Source organism: Natrix helvetica (genome assembly GCF_964273705.1).
Source record: "Natrix helvetica genome assembly, chromosome: 1".
NCBI classification, from domain to species: domain Eukaryota; kingdom Metazoa; phylum Chordata; class Lepidosauria; order Squamata; family Natricidae; genus Natrix; species Natrix helvetica.
The window spans coordinates 294,656,745-294,678,715 of record NC_138548.1 but is presented as its reverse complement, the minus strand read 5'-3'; the positions used below and the strand labels follow the sequence as shown (position 1 = coordinate 294,678,715).

The following is a 21,971-nucleotide window of genomic DNA, read 5'->3' as shown; positions in this document are numbered from 1 at the left end:
GATAGATAGATAGATATTAATGCTTTTTCACATTGAACAATTTTCTGCTCTCCCAATAGATACGCCAGTCTGTCATGATTTCAGTGTCTGCTGTAAAAGTGGAAGATTTACCTGTAATAGTTAAATTTATTCTTCATTCTATGAAGGCCAGTGAAGCAACAGAGGTACAGTATCTATCCTCACCATCAAAGATGCTCAATTTGAATATTATATTTTTGGAATGAAGAAGTGTCCACAGTATAATAAAAATGGAAAAAATGTATGAATGACAGGCTCCAGTGTTAATTCACATCTGGAACTTTTACCATTGGCATCATTTCAGATTATTTTCATCTCCTTTTTTTTTTACCTAGGCAGATAAGCAGATAATAATTTGTTACAGTTGGCTCTGAGCACTTTCTTATGCTATCACCAGTAAACAGCATTAAAATCGCTAAAAAGAAATTAGATAAATTATAAAACATACACAGTAAAATATCCCTATGTCAATGATTCACCTAATGTCTTATAACCATACATACAGAAAGAATCACTTTTGTTTCCACTTCTTCTCAAAGGCCTATTGAAGTACCAAGGTGCTGATTGGCTTCCCCGATCATGCTCAGTCAACTTAAATTTGGGGAGGGGGGTTGCTGTTGCAGGAAAGGGGCAAACATTTGAAAAGGCCTTTCCCCATTTGAAAAGGCCTTTCTTTAAGAGGGGTACCCAGAGAGAACCTGTACTTCCTAAACAAGCAGGCAGAATTTACTGGGAGTTGCTTTAAACTTTAGGAAAGATATTTTGAACTTGAAATGTTTGCAGTCTGGAATATTTACAAGACTTGAGTTTAATAAAGCAGCTTTTTTACATGACAGTACTGAACTAGGAGTAAGAAGACCCATGTTTTACTCCACCCACAGTCACAAAGCTTGCTGGGTGACTTTGGGCGGTTATTCCATCTCATCCAACCCACATTATAGGGTTGTTGCAGGAAAAAAACTAGGAGAAGGGAGCACCATGCATGTTGCCTTGTGCACCTCTTTAAAAGGCAGCATATATACCTAATGTATTATTTCTCTATGCTGCTTCCTTTATTAATTATTGCAGAAAAAGAATTTTGGTTAGTTTTCTTTATAGACCTGTGAAGAGGACATACTATACACTTTACTATTTTTAATTTGGTTGTCATTTGCATAAAATATGGAATATACATTAATTGGTGTTATACAAAAATATGTTAAAAACTGCATATAAAAAATATGCCATTGCGGTCTTTGCTGTTTCTTTCTCTCTTCCTTTTTCTCATTTTTCCTAGTAATCATCTTGAATACATTGTTGTTGTCCAAATGAGTTTGAATGATACATACTGTCTTGCAGGTAATTTCTGACCTTCGTAAGAAGCTGAATCTGGAATCATGTGCTGCCCTTCCAAGTATCCAGGCTTCTCAAAGCAAACTCAGCAGCAAGGGACAGTCAAGGTCTGTATGTAGTATTGATATCTGTTTAAGTTAGCCTTATTCTGTGCCAATACCTAGCTTCTAAAGTAAGGTAAGTCCAACAGCTGTAATAACACATTGTTTAAAAGAAACTCAAAACTTTAACCTTTATCAAACTTATTTTAACACTGATAATGCTGAATTAATGTTTGCTGTCATTTGAATCTTCTCTTGTGTTTCTTTTCAGTCTATCTGCAAGCCAAATGAGTATTAACAAGGATTATTTCAAGCTCCTTTTTGATGTATTAAAGTCGGCTCTTAAATTTCAGAAGTGTGTATTAGAAGGTTGGATTAAGGTTAAACTTTTTTCCCTATTTATTTGCTTTTTCCATACTCCTTTTTAAACAAGCCTTTATAAAGCTTTCTTGTAAAATTGGCACTAAATGTGGTTCTCTATCTTTTAGTGTTGTCTCTATATTTCTGAGTTTTCCCGTGATGCAAAAATGTCAATAGTTGAAACTGGAACCTATTAGAAGCAATTCTATGATTTTCACTAAAAACTATCCCATTTTTCTCAAATATATGCTGAATTTAATACAATTTTAGCAACTACCTGATCTGTTCTGCTGAAGAGTTCTGAGATTTTATTTATGAATGTTATATAAGCAATTATTGAACTTCATAATGTGCATATTCCATCCTTCTTGTTCTTCTAGGCTATTGAGAATATTCCTTCTGCCTCTGATCATAAGGTAATCCTATTTAGATTCTGCGCTAGCTATTTTCCTCTTAGAATATTATTTGCAAGCTTCTTATTGCAGGAAACTCTTAATTTTTAAAGAACCTTGCTATTGTTTACCTACTTTTTTATTTTGGATTTAATATTTGCATAATTAATTTAGCACTTTTATTTTTAAAAAGGTCCTGGATATGATAATGCTGTTAGTCATCTATGCTACAAGTACCAAAAACAAGAAGCAAATTGAGAGATTATTGAAGAGTAAGATTCAGTCGGGTTGTTTGCGAGAGCAGTTGCTGCAGAACGCCTTCCGATATCACTCACTGGTAGGTTCTTTGCTGTGATGCAATTCAGCACATTGGGTGGGTTTTCTTATTTTTCTTTCTAGATGAAACATTGCAAAGTTACTTTTCGTTGGTCCACGGACCTGTTTATTTTCTCCACATGTTTGTAAATATTGTACTGCCGTAAATCATTAATCAGATAATGTATGGAGAAAGCCACGCCATTTTTGTGATTATGATAGGTTCGGTTGGTGAAATGACTTTCTGCTTTCTCCATAAATATCCTGTTTTCCTGAAGAAAATAATGGGCATCCTTAACTTAGGATTCTATATATCGTTATTTCCCCTAAAGGCAGAAATAGAATATTGTTCATCATCTCCAATAGATGAATTAATTAGCAGCAGTCAGATGTTTAACTGCAAGATCGAATCTAGGTTGATCACTGGGATCAGAGGTTGACTTCTCCAAGCTCTCGGACTCAATGCTGGAGCCCATCTTCAGGGAACTTGTTAACTGATTTTATGTTACCAATACATTTTAGAATACCATAAACATGATCAGCTATATGCATTGGAAAGACAAAGATATATTTCTGAAGCCCATTTGATCTACCTTTTATGTTTTCAGGTTATGAGAGATCTTTTTCCAGCAATCTTGTCAGTTGCTGAGAGCTTTGTGAACTCAGTAGATCCTTGTGTTGTCTCCTTTGGCAGCTGCATGTACAAGCAAGCATTCATGGCTTTTGATTCTTACTGCCAGCAGGTACAAAAGATACATATATTTGCAACATGCATTCTTGTTATGTTTATTTTTTATACATGAGTTTTGAATAATTCATTTGGAGAGGAAAAGGGGGTTTCAGTATATTAAATAAGAAATAAATAACTATATGTGTGTGTGTGTGTGTGTGTGTGTGTCTATTTGTAAAGTTCTGTGCACATTTCTTTAAAAATATTTCTACTTCTAATGCAATATTTTTTCTACTATATTCATATATTGCCCTTTATTACTTGTTCACTTTGAGATTGAAATAGTTTTTGAAACAAAAAAGCACCATTAAAACAAAGATTAAAAACCATAGCTGTAAATCTGAAATTCCCTTTTCTAGGACTATCCATGTTTTTTAAATACAATGAGAACATTAGAGACACTTTGTGTGGTTCTTTAAAAACTGGCTTGGGTAGATGCAATAAGTTTTCCAATTGCTAGACAACCACATAAACCTGGAAGTCTATTTAACAATAATATTTCAACCATTCCTTACCAGTTTCAACCCTAGCAGGCAAATGCTATTCTGTTCAAAATGACAACAAAACATTTATACTTTAACATTTTTCTTTCCTATTTCAATCTCCTTTTGTGCAGGAGATTGTGGGTGCCTTGGTTACTCATGTATGTGGTGGCAACAAGGTTGAAGTGGATGTTTCTCTGGATACATTAACTGATCTTGTGTCTGTCCATACCTCATCAGTTGTTCCCTATGTTGTCTTTCTGAAGGTAAGCATGGCTCAACACTGGAAGCTTTGGTTCAGGTATATTTAACTAATTTCTCTGCAGTGTTAGAAATTGGATTTTTTTGTGAAAAGACAAAATAAACATTTTAAAATAGCATTTTTTATTCTTTCATATACCATTTAAAAAAAATTCTGTGTAGTTTATGATATCCCACAACAAATAAACATATAATACCTTTTAGCTGTCTAATATTATTGCATATTTCTCAGTGAAGGGAAAAAAAGAAAAGAGACTCATTAAATAAAATAGAGGAATTAATTTGATGGTGGAAGATATATGAGATTCTTTGAAGAACAGGATCTATTTTTTTCTCTTAATAGAATCCTTGTGGCCCATTGACTTATTTTTCAAAGCAAAGATTTATATCAATTTAGACATATTTGGTCTCTAAAATAATCCTAAATATGCATTTTTGCAATAAGAATTTAAGATGGATTTTCTGGATCAGAGCACTTAATTGTTGGAAGAATCTCACAGGAAATCCTCCGGAACCGGGGGAGAGCAAAAACCGGGCCCCACAGGCTAACCGGAAGTTTGGAAATGATCCATTTCCATCTTCTGGGGGGCTAGGGGGGCAGTTTTTGCCCTCCCCAGGCTTCAGGAAAGCCTCTGGAGCCTGGGGAAGGCAAAAACACCTCCCGGGGGGGGGGTCGTGCATGCATGCACATGGGGCGGGACGCATTGCATTGTGGGTGTGGGCACGCACCATCACTCTTCTAGAGTGTTGAGCATGAACTTGCCTTTCAGAGCATCTTGGACTATATGGATAATCTTGGTCCACAGCAAATCCGGAAGCTATTTCACATCCTTAGCATGCTGGCATTTAGCCAGGGGCATAGAAACAGCCACATCCAGGTGAGTGGACCATTGATAGCTGATACCTCTACAAGGTAGACCAGATTAATAAATCAATGCCATATAGGACTACTTTTATTGTAAACTATAGAAATACAATTTCCCAAGTTTGAATGTACATTCCCCCTCCCTCATCTTTATCTTCCTGTGAACTAGGAAGAGACTTGTCTGAGATGTTTTCTCAAATTATCTTGTTGATCTGGGCTCAAACCTGGCTGTTTATAAAGATTGCATTGGTAGTGGCTTTTCCTTCGAGATCATTCCCTATGTCCTCTTCATTTGAAGATGTTGAGGCTTGTTTTCTATTCAGTTTTAAATGTCTAGATGCCATTGGTATCAGAAAGATTTATGCATAGTGGGTATAAAATAGCTATTCAAAATTTGGTGAATGTTGCTATTAATTTTTGATTAATATTTCTTTTTTCACATATTAGTATTTTATACATTCATTAAAAAATTGGAGCCGTGTATGAATCTAGATGTTTACCAAATTCAGTATAACATATAAAATTGAATATAAGCTGCCTAAATAACCAAAGTGAGATTTAGTTTTTTATTTGAGAATCCTTGGAACATCATACATTTCTATATGAATGCATCGCCTTTCAGATATTTTTGCTTGCTTTAATTTTATTCTTGGTTCTAAAATTTGCAAATGCATTTTACATTCAAACTATTAAAGCATTGTATACTGGTGCACTGAATCCCAAGGGGGAAATTGTAGTTTAAAATATCTCTCAATTTATAGAACAGAATAGTATTTTTTTCTTTTTGTATGCTTTGATAGTTCTGTGCTACTAACTATTCTTTGGGCATTGCTTGCAATTCAGGAGAAGCAGATTTATCTCACATACTTCAATTTTTGTAATACTTAGTTTCCTTTCCACGCAGGATGATATGCACATGGTGATTAGAAAACAGCTCTCAAGTACTATCCCTAAATATAAACGTATTGGGATTATTGGAGCAGTTACCATGGTTGGCAGTATGGCAGCCAAGAGGTGAGCAAGCAAGTATCACATGATGATGATGGGAGGACAAGAATAGATGAACTGCAGTTCTTTACGTAACTGTGGGTTAGACTTATAAAAAAATATGAAAGTAAAGGGAGTAATGAACAGTATCATATTAAGTAAGAATATAAGGGTTTTCCTGCATTCATTTTGATGTCCTCAGCAGATCAGCTATGTTTCAATAATTCTCTGGTTCAAACTAAGAAACTATACATGAAGATTTGGCTGCACCAGACATCCTTAATTAATGTCATACCTAATTTCAGGAGCAAAGAAAATGGGAAATTGCTGGAAAAGGAACAGCTGAGCAAGGAACAACACAGACAGGCAAGTTGGGTTGTTTTCATATAGCAGATTTCTAGTGCTATCAGGGAAATAGGAAATTATTCTTTTCTCCTAGCTTTAATGAGGAAAAGTAGTTGGAGAAGGATTTGTCCCCCATCTTTTTTCTTCTGTTTTTCTGTACTGCAGATATGGACATGTCTATGTTTCCACCCCGCAGGGCTCCCTTAGACTTCATTGCTGAAATTTTGAGGGCAAAACAGTTTTCCTGATTTATCACAGCTTGTACAAGTAATGGTGATTCAGAGTTACGTGGAAACTGGATTATTGCCCAGTAGAAGGGCCAACGATATAAACCTGAGAGTAAATGAGTGGGAGTTTTCAGAGAAGCCCACATGAAGAAAGCTCAGGAGACCTTAAATCTTTTAAGAAATATTCTTAAGTTTTTCCACCTGGCTGATAGTACTTTTTTGAAATGTTCAAAAAAAACTTGCACTGAGTAAAAGGGATGAGGGTAGGACTGTGCTTTCAACTGCCTGAACCTGAAGTTTTCTTGGCAAGATTTTCCGAAGGGCCCTTACTTTCTTGCGTAGGGCTGAAATAGAGTGGGCTGGCCCAAAGGTTATCTAGCTGGCTTCATGCTTAAGAGAGGACGTTTGCTTTCTAGCCTGGTGTCTTAATCATTATACCAACTAGCTCTCTTATAGGTATATTTACAGACATCACAATTTCCCTTTGATATTATTACATCAGGCATCAGTGAAATCCTGGGACTCCTTCCAGTAAATCTTCATTCTGCCAATTAGAGGAGGCAGATAAGATAGAGAAACTGATGGATTGATGATATTACTTAGTTTGGTAATGAAACATCTGCAAGAAAACCACCAAGCTCAGAGAGCATCAAGGGTCCAGCAATATAGATCTATTGGCAGGACAACCTTAGTCTGACATGAAATTTACTTTTATGGTCAGTTGGAAGGGAATTGGTTACAATTGGGAACCGCCCCTCCTTTTGTAAATCCTCACTCCTTTTGTATATCCCCCTCCTCCCACACCTATACCGGGCAGACTTCTATATAAACTAGGAGTGCTATTAACTTGGAATGTAGACCTATTTAGAGCTTTTTTAAAAATGAACTTAAAATATCACTCCTTATTGAATTAACAAAGCCTATTCTTAGTTCTGGCTTAGTTCTGGCTTAGTTCAATGTAATAGCTGTTTTGCACCTGTCTTTCGCAGTACTCTTTTCAAATTTGGATACTGTCCCCTTTGTAAACAAATTACGAGTCTACATAGGCAGATTACCTATCTAGAATCTGTAATCTGTGCTCTCCAAGCAGAAACTAGGTGTCTACGTCAGCCATTCCACTCTATGGTGAAGCCACACTATCAGCCCCCTCTACCACAAAGATCTTGCAGGAGAAGAGCTGTCTGGACAACTGTGGGATCTGGCAGGTTGAGAGCTGTGAACCATAAACCCAAAGCTTTTGCTGTGACCCAGCAAAACAGATATAGTGCCCTTGCTGACCTTAATGGGGACACTAAAGAGATAGGTCAAGGCAGTTGTGATAATGATGACTCAAATAAGCAGGGGATCGTGGTCCAAAACGAAGAACTTTCTTCGGAAAGGCGAAAAGGGGAACCAGGTATCACACATCAGTCGCAGAAGAAGATCAAGGTATGTAAAAAGAGAAGTCACCTTCTGGTTGGTGATTCAATCGTAAGAGATGTTAATTTAGGAGAGGATACGGAGGTTTTAAAAGAGGTCAGGTGTCTGCCAGGTGCTACTGCCAGCAGAGACAAGAGGCGTATTCTTAAGATAGTCAAGAATGCAAGTAAGGACTGTGACGTTGATGCTATTATACATCTTGGCACTAATGATCTATCCCAGAAAGATGTACTTTCTGTGCAGAATGATTTCCAGAACTTGGGGTATGAACTTAATAGTATAGGTTGTAGGCTTATCTTTTCAGAGGTTTTACCTGTATATAAGGAACAAAAAGGGAAGGGCCAGCGTGTAGCAGAGTTTAATGTTTGGCTAAAGGAGTGGTGTAAAAGGGAAGGCTTTGGTTTTATTAGTCATGAAGCCTGTAGCTGGTCCAATGAAAAACTGTACAAAAGAGATGGGTTGCACCCATCCAAGAAAGGAACTGAGTTACTTGGCATTAAATTCACAGATTTTCTTGATAAACATTTAAACTGAAGAGCGGGGACAGAGAATTAATAGATACAGAACATCTCTGTCCCCAGCAAACTAAAATTCATAGGGTTATAAATGCATGTAACATAGATGTGTGTGTGGGTAAGATTATCACTCCTGCTGTCAAGCAAAACCAAGCATGTAATAGTGATTGTCATACCATGTGCATGAATCACACAAGTGGCAAGAAAATAGGGGCAGTCAGGCATAATACAGGTTATGTAGACAGTAAACACAAGGTCAATCAAAATGGACTCAAATGTCTATATACCAATGCACAGAGCATGAGGAATAAACAGGGAGAATTAGAAATTCAAGTAAAAGAGGGCAGATATGATATTATTGCCATTACAGAAACTTGGTGGGATGAAACTGACAAATGGAACATACAGCTAGAAGGATTTAAATTATTTAAAAGAAATAGACCAAATAAAAGAGGAGGTGGAGTTGCACTATATATAAGAAATAACTATGTCTCTACAGAAATAGAGCACAACAATAATGAGAACTATCTTGAATGCATTTGGGTCAATATTAAAGGTTGTGGGGGAAATGACATTGCCATAGGTCTATACTACAGGCCACCCAACCAAGCAGAGGAAGAAGATGAACTTTTTGCTAGTCAGCTAACTAAGGTATGTAGGAAGCACACCACAATAGTAATGGGAGATTTTAACTACCCTGACATCAACTGGGAAACAAACTCTGCACCAAGTGGAAGATCCAACAGGTTCCTAACAAACCTAGCAGACAACTTTGTTTTCCAAAAAGTAGAGAAGGAAACAAGGGGATCAGCCATACTGGACTTAATTCTCACTAACAGAGAGGAAATGATAGAAGGTGTTGAAGTCATAGGAACCCTGGGGGCAAGTGACCATGCAATATTGGAATTCAACATTATCCAAACACAAGTAGTAGAACAAAGTCAAACTAGAGTCTTGGACTTTAAGAAAGCTAATTTCAATAAACTTAGAGAGAGCTTGGGAAAAATTCCATGGATGAGAATCCTCGAGGGGAAAACAACTCAAGAAGCTTGGGAAATTTTGAAAAATGAGATTAGAAAAGCCCAGTCTAACACAATACCAATGAAGAAGAAAAACAACAGCTCCCAAAAGAAACCAGCATGGCTGCATAAACAACTATCTGACAAACTGAAAGACAAAAAAAGTAAGTATAAAAAGTGGAAGGAGGGGGACATAACTAAGGCAGAATATCAGCAAATAGCCCGAGCCTGTAAAGATGAAGTGAGGAAAGCTAAGGCTCACAATGAAGAAAGGCTTGCCACAAAAGTAAAAATTAACAAAAAAAGCTTCTTCCAACATGTTAAAAACAAGAAAAAAGTTAAGGAAACAATTGGTCCATTGCTAGGAGAAAGTGGCAAGAAGGTGACAAGCAACAGGGAGAAAGCAGAACTATTTAACTCATGTTTTGCATCTGTCTTTACACAAAGGGATAAAACAGTCCAACCTATCAAAAGCAGCACCACAAAATTAGGAACACAAATTGAAATAGGGAAGAAAATGGTAAGTGAGCACCTGTCTACCCTAGATGAGTTCAAATCACCAGGACCGGATGGATTACACCCCAGAGTTCTGAAGGAACTAGCAGACGAGATCTCAGAACCACTGAATTATATCTTTCAGAGATCCTGGAACACCGGGGAACTACCAGAGGACTGGAAAAGAGCTGATGTGGTTCCCATCTTCAAAAAAGGGAAAAAAATTAGATCCAGGAAACTACAGACCTATCAGCCTAACCTCAATACCAGGAAAGATTCTGGAAAAAAATAATCAAGCAACGAATTTGCGAACACCTAGAAGCAAACAAAGTAATAGCCAAAAGCCAACATGGATTTGTCAAAAACAGATCATGCCAGACTAATCTTATTGCATTCTTTGATAATGTGACAAAATTAGTGGACCAGAGGAATGCCGTTGATATAGTTTACTTGGACTTCAGTAAGGCTTTTGATAAGGTAGACCATAACCTACTACTAGATAAAGTAGAAGAATGTGGGTTAGACAGCATCACCACCAGATGGATTGGTAACTGGCTGACCAACCGCACTCAACGTGTAGTTCTCAATGGAACTGCATCTACATGGAGGGAAGTATGCAGTGGAGTACCCCAAGGCTCTGTTTTAGGCCCAGTACTCTTCAACATCTTCATCAATGATTTGGATGAGGGAATAAATGAGGAACTCATCAAATTTGCAGATGATACCAAGCTGGCAGGAATAGCCAACACTCCAGAAGATAGGCTTAAGATACAGAAGGATCTTGACAAACTTGAACATTGGGCACTATCTAATAAAATGAAATTCAATGGTGAAAAGAGTAAGGTTCTACATTTAGGCAACAAAAACGGAATGCACAGGTACAGTATAGGTGATACCTTACTCAGTAGTAGTAACTGTGAAAGGGATCTTGGAGTCCTAGTGGACAACCATTTAAATATGAGCCAGCAGTGTGCAGCAGCTGCCAAAAAAGCCAACACAGTTCTAGGCTGCATCAACAGAGGGATAGAATCAAGATCACGTGAAGTGTTAATACCACTTTATAATGCCTTGGTAAGGCCACACTTGGAATACTGCATTCAGTTCTGGTCGCCACGATGTAAAAAAGATGTGGAGACTCTAGAAAGAGTGCAGAGAAGAGCAACAAAGATGATTAGGGGACTGGAGACTAAAACATATGAAGAACGGTTGCAGGAACTGGGTATGTTTAGCTTAAGAGAAAGAAGGACTAGGGGAGACATGATAGCATTATTCCAATATCTCAGAGGTTGCCACAAAGAAGAGGGAGTCAAACTATTCTCCAAAGCACCTGAGGGTAGAACAAGAAGCAATGGGTGGAAACTAATCAAGGAGAGAAGCAACTTAGAACTGAGGAGAAATTTCCTGACAGTGAGAACAATTAATCAGTGGAACAGCTTGCCTCCAGAAGTTGTGAATGCCCCAACACTGGAAGTCTTTAAGAAGATGTTGGATAGCTATTTGTCTGAAACGGTATAGGGTTTCCTGCCTAGGCAGGGGGTTGGACTAGAAGACCTCCAAGGTCCCTTCCAACTCTACTATTGTATTGTATTGTATTGTATTCTTTTTCTGGGTCCAATGGACTATGATTGCTTGGAAAGGCAACTACCTAAAGACATGCTTATACAGAGTATTTCTATGTGCCTAATGCTATTTGAGGTAATCTAGAATGCTTCTCACCCTATGGTCTGAATCTATGTCATTGTAGGAAAAGAGCAGTGCAGGCTGAGTTGAAAGATGGTGTTAAATGTACCATCAGTTTGGAGTCATTGCCTTGCCTCAAGAAACCCAAACCCAGCCCTCTGTGAATGTCGTTGGTCCCCGTTGGTTAGCTAACACCAATTTAATTTTGACCATTAGTTGACTAGATTCTTGTGTATAGATAGGAATAACAAACTCTTCTGTGCTGGTTATTTGCGCCTGACCTTTATGTGCCTAAAATCAAGCACTCTTCTTTCTCTCTCTCTCTCTCTCTCTCTCTCTCTCTCTCTCTCTCTCTCTCTCTCTCTCTCTCTCTCTCTCTCTCTCTCTCTCTCTCTCTCTCTCCCTCTCTCCCTCTCTCCCTCTCTCCCTCTCTCCCTCTCTCCCTCTGCAGATTACAACTTTGTTGGAGCTTGTATTCTCCTGTTGTGGACAGGTTCCTCATGCCTTGGCTTTGTATTATGACGAACTTGCCAACTTAATTCAGAAAGGAAATCTGGATTTGCAGGTTCTGGTAAGATACAGAGTTCTGGGCTTATACCCTTTCCCTTATTATATTGCATAACCATGGCCAAGGGACGCGGTGGCTCAGTGACTAAGACACTGAGCTTGTTGATCAGAAGGCTGGCAGTTCAGCGGTTCGAATCCCTAGTGCCACGTAATGGAATGAGCTGCCGTTACTTGTCTCAGTTTCTGCCAACCTAGCAGTTCGAAAGCATGAAAAGATGCAAGCAGAAAAAATAGGAATCACCTTTGGTGGGAAGGTAACAGCGTTCTGTGTGCATTTGGTGTTTAGCCATGCTGGTCACATGACTACAGAGACGTCTTTGGACAGCGCTGGCTCTTCAGCTTTGAAACGGAGATGAGCACCGCCCCCTAGAGCCTTTACCTTTAACCATGGCCAACTTTTAAAGCAGCTTGTTTCCTTTTTTTCAAGCTCATGGAATCCTTTGAAAAATGTTTGAAGCATGCAGAGCTATTGATTAGATATAATTTAACATATTTCACCTTTTATCATGCGAAAAATTACTACAGCAATTTTTGCAGGAGTGCTTTGCACTCCCATTTGGAACAATATAAACTTACAATAAAGTACGTTCAGTATTATAAATCTGAAGAAAATAACTAATTTCTCCATTGTTCTCCAACTCCAATTAATTTGCCTGTGGAATTGTTTTTTCCCCCCTCTTTTTCCCTTAAGGCCTGGATTAAGGACTGTGTGGTCCAAGACTTTGAGAGCGATTTTGTCACAGACCTTCTCCAGATAGAGGATAGGTATTTCCAAAAACGATTATAACCTCTCCTAAAAATAATTAAATTTGGTATTTTTATATTGAGCTTTACTGTTGACATTTGGTTTCTTTCCAGGACTTTCCCATTTCCGGTGAAAGCTCTCTATGGCTTGGAAGAGGGTGAAAGTCAGGAGGGTATTGCTATCAACTTGCTGCCCCTGTTGTCCCAGAGCTTTTCCATGAACCTGGAGGTAGCAGCTGCGGAAAGCAAGGACAAAAGGTTAGAGTTACCTCCTTTTTTTTTTTTTTTTACACAGCTGAAGCGCTAGGCCGGTTTTCTAGAAGCAGGTGCTGTCTGAATCTAAATTAGATCCTTCTATCCAGCGTGGTTTGGAAAATGTGGTCTCAACACATTTGGAGGATACCAGATTGCGCAGGGGAAAGCTAGGGTGCACAAGAGTGTTAATGGAAAATCCTCTTATGAAAATCAAAATGACCAAATATTAAGTGAACGAAGGAAAAGCAATAGTCATTTTGCTCGATGCTTTGGAAATTGGAAATTTGGGAGGGGAAAGGATTGCAATGTAATGCAAAGGATCACCGTGTACCCCTTCCAAAAGCGGGTTCCAGTCCTGGATTAGTTGTGTAGACTGATTGGAAGTAGCATTCTAGACTTTCATATGAAATTCTATCCTAAAGAGCCTATGATTTTGTCCTGTTTTGCCATAAGCACTGCATTTCTCAGTTAAATGTAGTTTGATTGCTACCATTTGATAAATATTGTAATTTGTGGGTAGATTTCCTCCTCTTATCAGATTCTTGCAATTCCCGTTTCATGCGTCTTAAAAGTGGAGGTTTGCTGATGTGAGGAAGTAGTTCTCACATGTTTCATCTCCTGAGACTACAGTCTAGTGGTTGATCTCTTGAGCCATTTGTAGGGTCTCCCCCAAATTAGAGTGTGATGCCAGTTTTTGAACTGGAACATTGGCAATTATGCCTGTTTCTCCTTCCGATTTATAGCCCTTATGAAATCCAAATCACTCTGCCATCTCCAGGGCCTTGGATGAAAGGAGTTTTTGTAAACTTACATTTCAGCTCTCCCTCCCAAAAATTGTGGGTAACCTATCTGATAGGCAAAACTTTACAGAAGTCTGTAGGACTTTGACCCTTGGTAATTCAATATATATCAATGAATTATTATCTCCCTTTAGCCCCGTTTTGAAAACTTTATAAAATTGTTATGATGACTTCCTATCTGGATCTCGTATTACTTGAGACTGGTTGCTGCTTTAAGCCTAACACAACTATTTCTGACTTCTCCTGCCCTGTCCCTCCAAACAGCCAGGTTTTTTCTTCAAGTTTCATTACACTTTTTGTAAACAACAACACAAGTTAAGTTGCATGTGCTGTTGATGATTTTGAGACTTACACAGCTCTGGAAGAAGTACTCTTTTATCAGTTGCTTGACTGCTGACTGAGCATAGGAACATAGCTGTAATACCCTGGAGACTAGTCACAAAGCAGATTCAGTCCTTCTGCAGGTGTTCCAAAGGTGTTTTTCTGTATTCAGCACCACCGTCATTTCACAAGGTTTCTCTCTCTTCATCTCAGGCTAGTGTCTCCAGTATGTTTGTCGCCCTTCTTCCGAATGCTGAGGCTCTGCATGTCAGAACTGAATAAAGGGAGTCTGGAGGACATTGATGCCTTATTAGGTATAGAATGTCGACAGTTGACCTCTGTCTAATTTAACCCACTTCTATTTGGAATAATATAGGTGGGATATCAATGCAAAAGAATGAGTGATGAAACTGGAGTTCAAGTTTAAGCATTACCATCGGCTACACTGAAATATAGTCTACAATGCGTATTTGTTTATTTAATATATTTCTATAATGCCGCTAGAAACATAATTTCAAGCAGTTTACAACAGGGTTGTAACAGCCAACAGAAAACAAAACTTACTCATTAGAAAGTGGGGAGAAAAGGAAATAGAAACAAAACAGAAACCATTCACCCAAATTTCATACCAGGAAAAAGTATGAAAAAGATATATCAACAATTAAATGAATAAGCTTAATTATGAGTGAATTTATTTTATTGTATTCTATTACAGTGTGTCCTTTATATCTGACTAACTTGGAGGTGGCAGAAAAAATAGAGTCCTTGTCAAAGGAAGAACGCGAGTTCCTTTGTTCTCTCTTATTTCATGCAGTGAACTGGTTTCGTGAGGTAAGCATTGCTTCAGAGGATGTGCAGTTTTTCATAGTGCTGACACTTGCCTGATTATTGGGCCACGTGTCTGTGTGATAATCATAATCTTTCCTAACGTATAATAAGAATCTTTCACTTTGAGAGATTTTTCCAAATGGAGAGCCTTAGCATAGCTAAGTATGGCATTTTTTCCTAATTATTCTTGTTGCTGAATGTTCATGAATACAAATATTTGCATCTTAGGTTTGTACATATACAAATATTAATTTCCTTACATACACGTCTTTCCATATAAGCACTATTGTATAAAAAAAAGTAGAAAAATATTTTCTTATCTTTCTCTTTCCTTGTTGGCTAATGCTATTTTGGAAAATATTTTAAATATCAGATTAGAGGTAGTCCTCGCTTATGACCACAATAGAGCCCAAAATGTTCTGTTGTAAGTCAGTTGTTAACTGAGTTTTGCCCCATTTTACAATCTTGTTGCCACAATTATTAAATGAATCTCTGCAGTTGTTAAGTGAATCATGGTTGTTAAGCAAATCTGGCTTTCTGCAAATCTGGCTTTTTGATTTTGCTGGTTGGAAGCCAAAGGTAACAAGTGGTAATTACATGACCACAGGACATTGTGACTGCCACAAATACATGCCAGTTGCCAAGCACGTGAATTTCGAACACACGACAGTGGGGAATGGTTGTGAGTGTGAAAAATGATCCTAAGTCTCTAAATAAATAGTTGTAAGTCGAGGGCTATCTGTACTATTTAATTCACTACTGTTATGTAATAGTTGGGGGGTAGGTGGGGAATAGATAATTCTTAAGACTGAAAATTGTCCTGTTGATGGATGGAATTTACAGATGAATATCTATAATTTATTACTTAAGATATTGACAGGCCTGTTTTATTTATTTCTCTATTTGTTAAAGGATTTATAGGAATGCCTAAGTCGTAATTTATGAATCTGGGCATTGTGTACCAATAGAAAACCAATACAAAAATCACAGCCATACATATATAGCTAAGACTAGAAATAACAATCATTCCTTCATACTAAATATTTTAATCAACTAATTTTTACTAGGGTCAATATTTGAAACTGAGTTAAGGTTTGAAATATAGTATTTCTTATTGTACAGTATATTGAAAAATCATACAGTTTGGGAACTGTCAAAAAAATTGGTAGCAGATGGTAAAAAAAGTCTCTAACCTGATCTTACGAATTTGTCCCTCAAGGTTGTAAATGCTTTCTGCCGAGAAGAAGACCCTAATATAAAAGGAAAAGTTTTGACTCGGTTACAGAACATTACGGAGCTACAGTGTACTCTGGAAAAATGCTTAGCAGGTAATCTTGCATGAAATAAAGGTGTAAGAAGGGGGTAGTCAGAAATAACATCCAATGTATGCGGGTTGTTTTAAGACAATAGAAAACTTAAACTCAAAAGAATAAATATAAAAAAGACAGGGAAAGAGTACTATTCTAATTTTCTTAGCGCTAGTTGATTGAATGTAAAATCCCTATATAGAAAGTATATATATATGGATTAATGTGTTAAATATGTCACACAGTTAACATATGATGATCAAGAGATACATGTTTTAAATATTGCAAGTAGGTCTCTGGAAAAGGTGTAAGTGATTAATATTTTCAATCAAATGCAGTATATGTATAAGAGCTATATATTATACTCCTTGCTTATGATGACTTGTTCAGCATCTGTTCAAAGTTGTGACATTGATGAATGAGTGGTCCTTACAAAGTACCCTCTGCTGCATCACCCTTACAGTCATGTGATTGCAGTCCAGCTGTTTGGTAACAAGCCCTCATGACAGCTGCAGCACCCTGCAGTCACACAATCGCTTTTTGCAACCTTCCCTGCTGGCTTCCCACAAGCATCCCCCACAGCATCCCTGTGCTCCTGGCATGGACTCTTGTTGCTTCCCACTTAACCCATGCATCTTGAGGTTATGATGACAACTGGGATTGTTGTTATGTCACACAGCCATGTGACATTTAATGAAAGCAATCCATTCCAATTGCCATTGTAGTCCAAGGATTACCTGTGTAGGAATTTCTCGGCTTAAAACCATTTGTTTGGCAGCTCTTTGAAGTTAGAAGGGCACTGAAAAAAGTGGCTGATGACTAGTCATCACTCTTAGAGCATCCTGACAGTAATGTGATCAAAATTCAGGCACTTTGCAACTGGCATATTTACTATGTTTGCAGCATCTTGGGATCACGTAATTGCCATTTGTGATCTTCCCAGCTGATTTCTAACATGCAAAATCAATAGGGGAAGGCAGATTCACTTAACAACCGTAGTTATTCCCTTAATCATGGCAAAAAAAGGTCATAAATAAGGCACGATTCACTTAACAACCACCTTGTTTAGAAATGGAAATTTTGGTCTCAATTGTGGTAATAAGTCAAAGATTATCTGTATAAGAAACTTAATCAACTTACTTGGATTGTTTTCTTCTGGTTTTTCAGCAAGCCCTGGATATATTCCTCCTCTTGCTAACTTTGATTCTGAGACCTTGGAAGCTGCACCTGCTCTCAATACCATTTCTGTTAGTAAAAAAAAGAACAAAGGTACCACAGGGAATTCATTAAACTGTTGTTTTGGATAAAATGTAAAAAATTGAGAAAAAACATAAAGCTGAGCAAGAATTATTCTTAAATTCTTCTCGTATTAAAGATTTATTGTACAATATTAATAGTATAATAGGCAATTAATAGGCAATACTAAAAAATTTGCTTTAAGAGGTCAGTCAAGCTAATTTAATTTAATTTACTACTGTTCTTCCATGACTCAAAGTAGCTTCAGAAATGTAATATAAATCTCAATACATTTCCCCCCTCCCCCAAGTTGTGTTTGTACACCTACCAAACTGCTCAACAAAATTATTGTTACGCATCAGAAATTTTTGTGACAGAATAGATAGGGCAGTCGTGCAAAAGCCAATTTTAAAGTCTTCCCAGTGGCAAAAAAAGTTTTGTGCCCATTCTGGCCTTTTATTTTTTTTTCTTCCAGAGACATTTAAAATCCAACATGATACCCATACTAAGCAGTAGCAGAGACGTGTGTGAAAAAAATAGTATGCTTTTTCTAGCCCATGAGATTATTGTATACAGTACTAGTTTATTCATGTGGAGAAGGAACATGTTTACATGTGTGCAGAAACAACAAACATTGTCCATTGTCCATTTTATCTATTGTTTGGAATGAAGTCTGTCATTGCCTAAGTTCACTAAAAATTTACATTTAGCAGACTTTATTTGAAACATGTGAAATCTGGTAAACTGGAGTGTGTTGATGCAAGGGGTTAGACTTCAAATATAGTATAATATATCTTTCTCTTAGAGCAGTGGTTCTCAACCTTCCCAATGCTGCGACCCTTTAATACAGTTCCTCATGTTGTGGTGACCCCCAACCATAAAATTGGTGTCTCGGTCTCTAAGACCATCGAAAATATGTTTTCCGATGGTCTTAGGCGACCCCTGCGAAAGGGTCATTCAACCCCCAAAGGGGTCCTGACCCACAGGTTGAGAACCACTGTCTTAGAGGTTTTCTATTTATTTTAATCAGCAATGAAACTGGCTTTCCTTTGTTTTTTTAACCTTTTGCTTTTTTTAGGACAAAAAAGACTAAAATCAGTTAGCAGCAAAAACAGCTTTGGAGATAATTCACAAGGGGATGAGAACTTGGAAACGATTCAAGCTGAAGCTGAGACAAGTCAACAAGAAAAATCTGTATGTGTCCTACTGAAAATACATTAAGTTTATAAACTTGGAATCCTTCTAGAAGTCTGAGGTTAAATATATCCATTATTGTTTGTTTATCTTTTATGAAAATATAATAAGCTAGAAGATCTGCAAAAATTTGTTCAAGAAACTTTTGTTGGACAAGCAAAGTGGAGTAATGGGATCTTTTCAGTTAGTATTGAGATTGGATAGAAATGGGAGTAATATACTATTCGGATTCTTAGTAACCACTATGTTGATCATTTGCCTGAAGTTTTGAAACTGAATCATTACACATTGTTTAATCTTATTTATTCATGTGGATATGCGCACAATATAGATCATCCCAGTGATGAAAATCAAAGACTAGCTGAAAAGTTCTCAAAATCTTTGATTTTTTTCCCATTCAGTTCCTTTGATCAGAACATCTTTAGTGATTATTGAAGAAAGATTAAATTCTGCATAGGGTGCAGCTTTTACCAGAGCTACAAAGTTAACAAAGCAGAATTTGCACAACCAGCATGCACACAGTATCAAGTGCCATTAAGAATCAACTGAAATATGGTGCCGCTTTTGTAGCTGATTGCCAGCTCTTAGTTTATATCATCTTTTGAAGGGGTTTATATTCTTCTCTTTAGAGCTCTCCAGAAAAAGATCCCGCAACTCCTTTAATACAGCTGCAGAATTACAGTGCATACTTCCGTGAATTAGATTTGGAAGTTTTTACCATCCTTCATTGTGGACTGCTGACCAAATCTGTATTGGACTCAGAGATGCACACAAAGGTAAGTAGACTAGTACAATGATGGATCTTTAACTTCAGGATGAAGAATCATGGGCAAAACAGTTTTCTAAGTTAAAATCAGTATTTCAGTTGTTATTGAGCATTTATTTATTTAGCACATAGCATGGAGTACATGGATAACAGTAGGAAAAATACATAAAAGGAACACAATACTATGGTACACATATGATGGAAATATGTAGTCAATTTTGAATGGTATAAGAAATTCAAGAAGTTATGTTATGGGTTATATTTTAAAATATGTTGTTTGATGGAAATGGAGTAAATTTCCATATATTAATATCTAGGCCATTTATCCAATTAAGCACAGTATTTATTAGTTGACATAAATCTGCTTTTCCTCCTGTATAAGCCCTAAAATGGCAGCCAGTCACTATATGATCCAGTGTCTGGTGAGGAGCACCACCGTCACATTCAGGGGAGGATACTCTCCCCCATTTAAACAGAGAACCTTGACAGATGCCCTGCAAGGTGCAAATCCTATTCAGAGTTTTCCATCACTGGTGGGTGGCATTGAAACCCACTAATTTTTATGTCTGGTCAGATATATATTTTTCCGGAATATGCACGTTCAATAATCCAGTTTACTTTCCACTGGGAATTTACATCAGAGTTAACATTATGCAGCTGCTGTGCAAGTATTAATGTGGGGTTCCTGAATTTAAGCCTTCCAATGTATAAGTATGGCATATCAGCATGACAATCATAATCAAGTAAATTTAAGTATTAAGGAAAGTCATCTTGATTATAACACAGGGATGCTGTGTAGACACTATTCACAATAGCATCAGGCATAGCTTGCATGACTTGTTAGAATGTTTTTGTACAGATTCTTTCTATATACAAGTTCTGTGCTGTAAACGTAGCTCTAATTCTGGATGGTGATACTCATCTACAGGTTTTTTCAGTTCCTGAGCTTTATTGGCAGTTTCTCTCTGAATTTTTAAGTCACTAAGTAAGTCACTGACAAACTAGCTGATCAGTCTTCATAAGAAGAAGAGTGGATGATACATTAAGACTATTTGCTGCAGTGTTCAATATGCCTACCTATAATTAGTTGATCCTGTTGCCTTTCATAAGAGAATTGCAAACACTTGCCCTTTTTCTCTTTCGCATTTTAACAACTTTGTTCAGCTCCCTGAAAAACCTAAATTCAGTACATGTATAGTATACTAAACATATGACTTACTATGATCACTGGAATAATACTGTATTCTTCCTTTAAAATACTAGACTCGTGAAGTCGTTCAGTTAGAGCCAACTGAGCTCTTGTTCCTTTTAGATGATTTGTACCGGAAAATGGAACATATGTTAATACCAACTCCTGCAAGGAGACCCCCTTTCTTAAAGGTATGCATCATGTGAGTAAGGCATTGTAGCTTTTTAAGCATCAGAATCTTAAGAAATTCATTTAAAGAAGAACTTTGTTTAAATGAACAAAGAGAGAGCCAGTTTGGTTTAGTGGTTAAAACATCAGGTTAGAAACCAGGAGACTAAGCTCTACTTTGGCCCTACGTCAGAAAGCCAGCTGAATTTCTCTCGCCTCCCTCTCTCTCTCCCACCTCCCTCTCTTCCTCCTCCCTCTCTTCCTCCTCCCTCTCCGTCCCCCCTTTTCTATTATATATGTTTGCCACCTTGACTTATTTATAAAAAAATAATAAAGGCAAAATAGAAATCTAATAAATACATTTTTAGAAAGCAGAAAGAAGCAATGATGAATTGGGACATCGGGGATATACTGTTTAAAATGAATTTAAAAAATCAAAGTAAATGAGTTTTTTTGTTTCTTACATTATAATTATTGTTTAAAATTATTATATGCATTAGTGTACATTCATCTAATTCCTGCACTTTAATTTCCTCCTGAATTAACTGTTTTTATTAAACCATTCTTGCTTTGAGTGTAAGCCATATTTGTTCTAAGGTGGTGCTCTTCTGACAAGATTCAGTGATCTGGTTGTCTTTGTACGCAATGATATGCTCAACTTTGCAATAACTCTTTGCTGCATCGGATTCATATTTCAAACAACATTATGTTTGCTGAATGTCCATTGGGACAGACTTTGGAATCATAGGGCTGGGAAAAGTTATCTAGACCACCAAGTCCAATTTCCTGATCGATGGTGGCTTCCAGATGAAACCACTCTCATGTATCTAGCTTTCACTTGAACACTTTCAAAGCACAGGGCCCATACCTTCATTGGGTTTTTGGTTCCACTGTTGAACTAGTGCACTAGGAAGTTTTTCTAATATTCAGTCACAATCTATTTCCTGCATTCGGGAACTAGAGAGTATAAATCTTGACCTTTCAGATAGATGCCAAGTGCCAGTTTCTTCAGTTATTTTTATCACAGTTACCGTATTTTTCGGAGTATAAGACGCACCTTTTTTCCTCACAAAAGAGGCTGAAAATCTGGGTGCGTCTTTTACATCAAATACA

General features: G+C 37.3%; 1 protein-coding gene across 2 annotated transcripts in view; it reads left to right on the top strand.

Moving 5' to 3' along the window:
- Positions 1 to 21,971, top strand: part of FANCD2 (FA complementation group D2) — a 47,207-nt gene that overhangs the window by 8,266 nt on the left and 16,970 nt on the right. For both annotated transcript variants that reach the window (XM_081935757.1, XM_081935758.1), the window contains exons 11-30: positions 60 to 164; positions 1,357 to 1,457; positions 1,663 to 1,771; positions 2,132 to 2,167; positions 2,337 to 2,480; positions 3,067 to 3,201; positions 3,805 to 3,936; positions 4,702 to 4,809; positions 5,701 to 5,810; positions 6,089 to 6,149; positions 11,935 to 12,054; positions 12,742 to 12,815; positions 12,909 to 13,052; positions 14,384 to 14,484; positions 14,886 to 15,001; positions 16,218 to 16,326; positions 17,473 to 17,574; positions 18,620 to 18,735; positions 19,365 to 19,511; positions 20,765 to 20,881. In XM_081935757.1, coding sequence (XP_081791883.1) covers positions 60 to 164; positions 1,357 to 1,457; positions 1,663 to 1,771; positions 2,132 to 2,167; positions 2,337 to 2,480; positions 3,067 to 3,201; positions 3,805 to 3,936; positions 4,702 to 4,809; positions 5,701 to 5,810; positions 6,089 to 6,149; positions 11,935 to 12,054; positions 12,742 to 12,815; positions 12,909 to 13,052; positions 14,384 to 14,484; positions 14,886 to 15,001; positions 16,218 to 16,326; positions 17,473 to 17,574; positions 18,620 to 18,735; positions 19,365 to 19,511; positions 20,765 to 20,881 — 2,187 coding nt within the window. The remainder of the gene's footprint in view (positions 1 to 59; positions 165 to 1,356; positions 1,458 to 1,662; positions 1,772 to 2,131; positions 2,168 to 2,336; positions 2,481 to 3,066; positions 3,202 to 3,804; positions 3,937 to 4,701; positions 4,810 to 5,700; positions 5,811 to 6,088; positions 6,150 to 11,934; positions 12,055 to 12,741; positions 12,816 to 12,908; positions 13,053 to 14,383; positions 14,485 to 14,885; positions 15,002 to 16,217; positions 16,327 to 17,472; positions 17,575 to 18,619; positions 18,736 to 19,364; positions 19,512 to 20,764; positions 20,882 to 21,971) is intronic.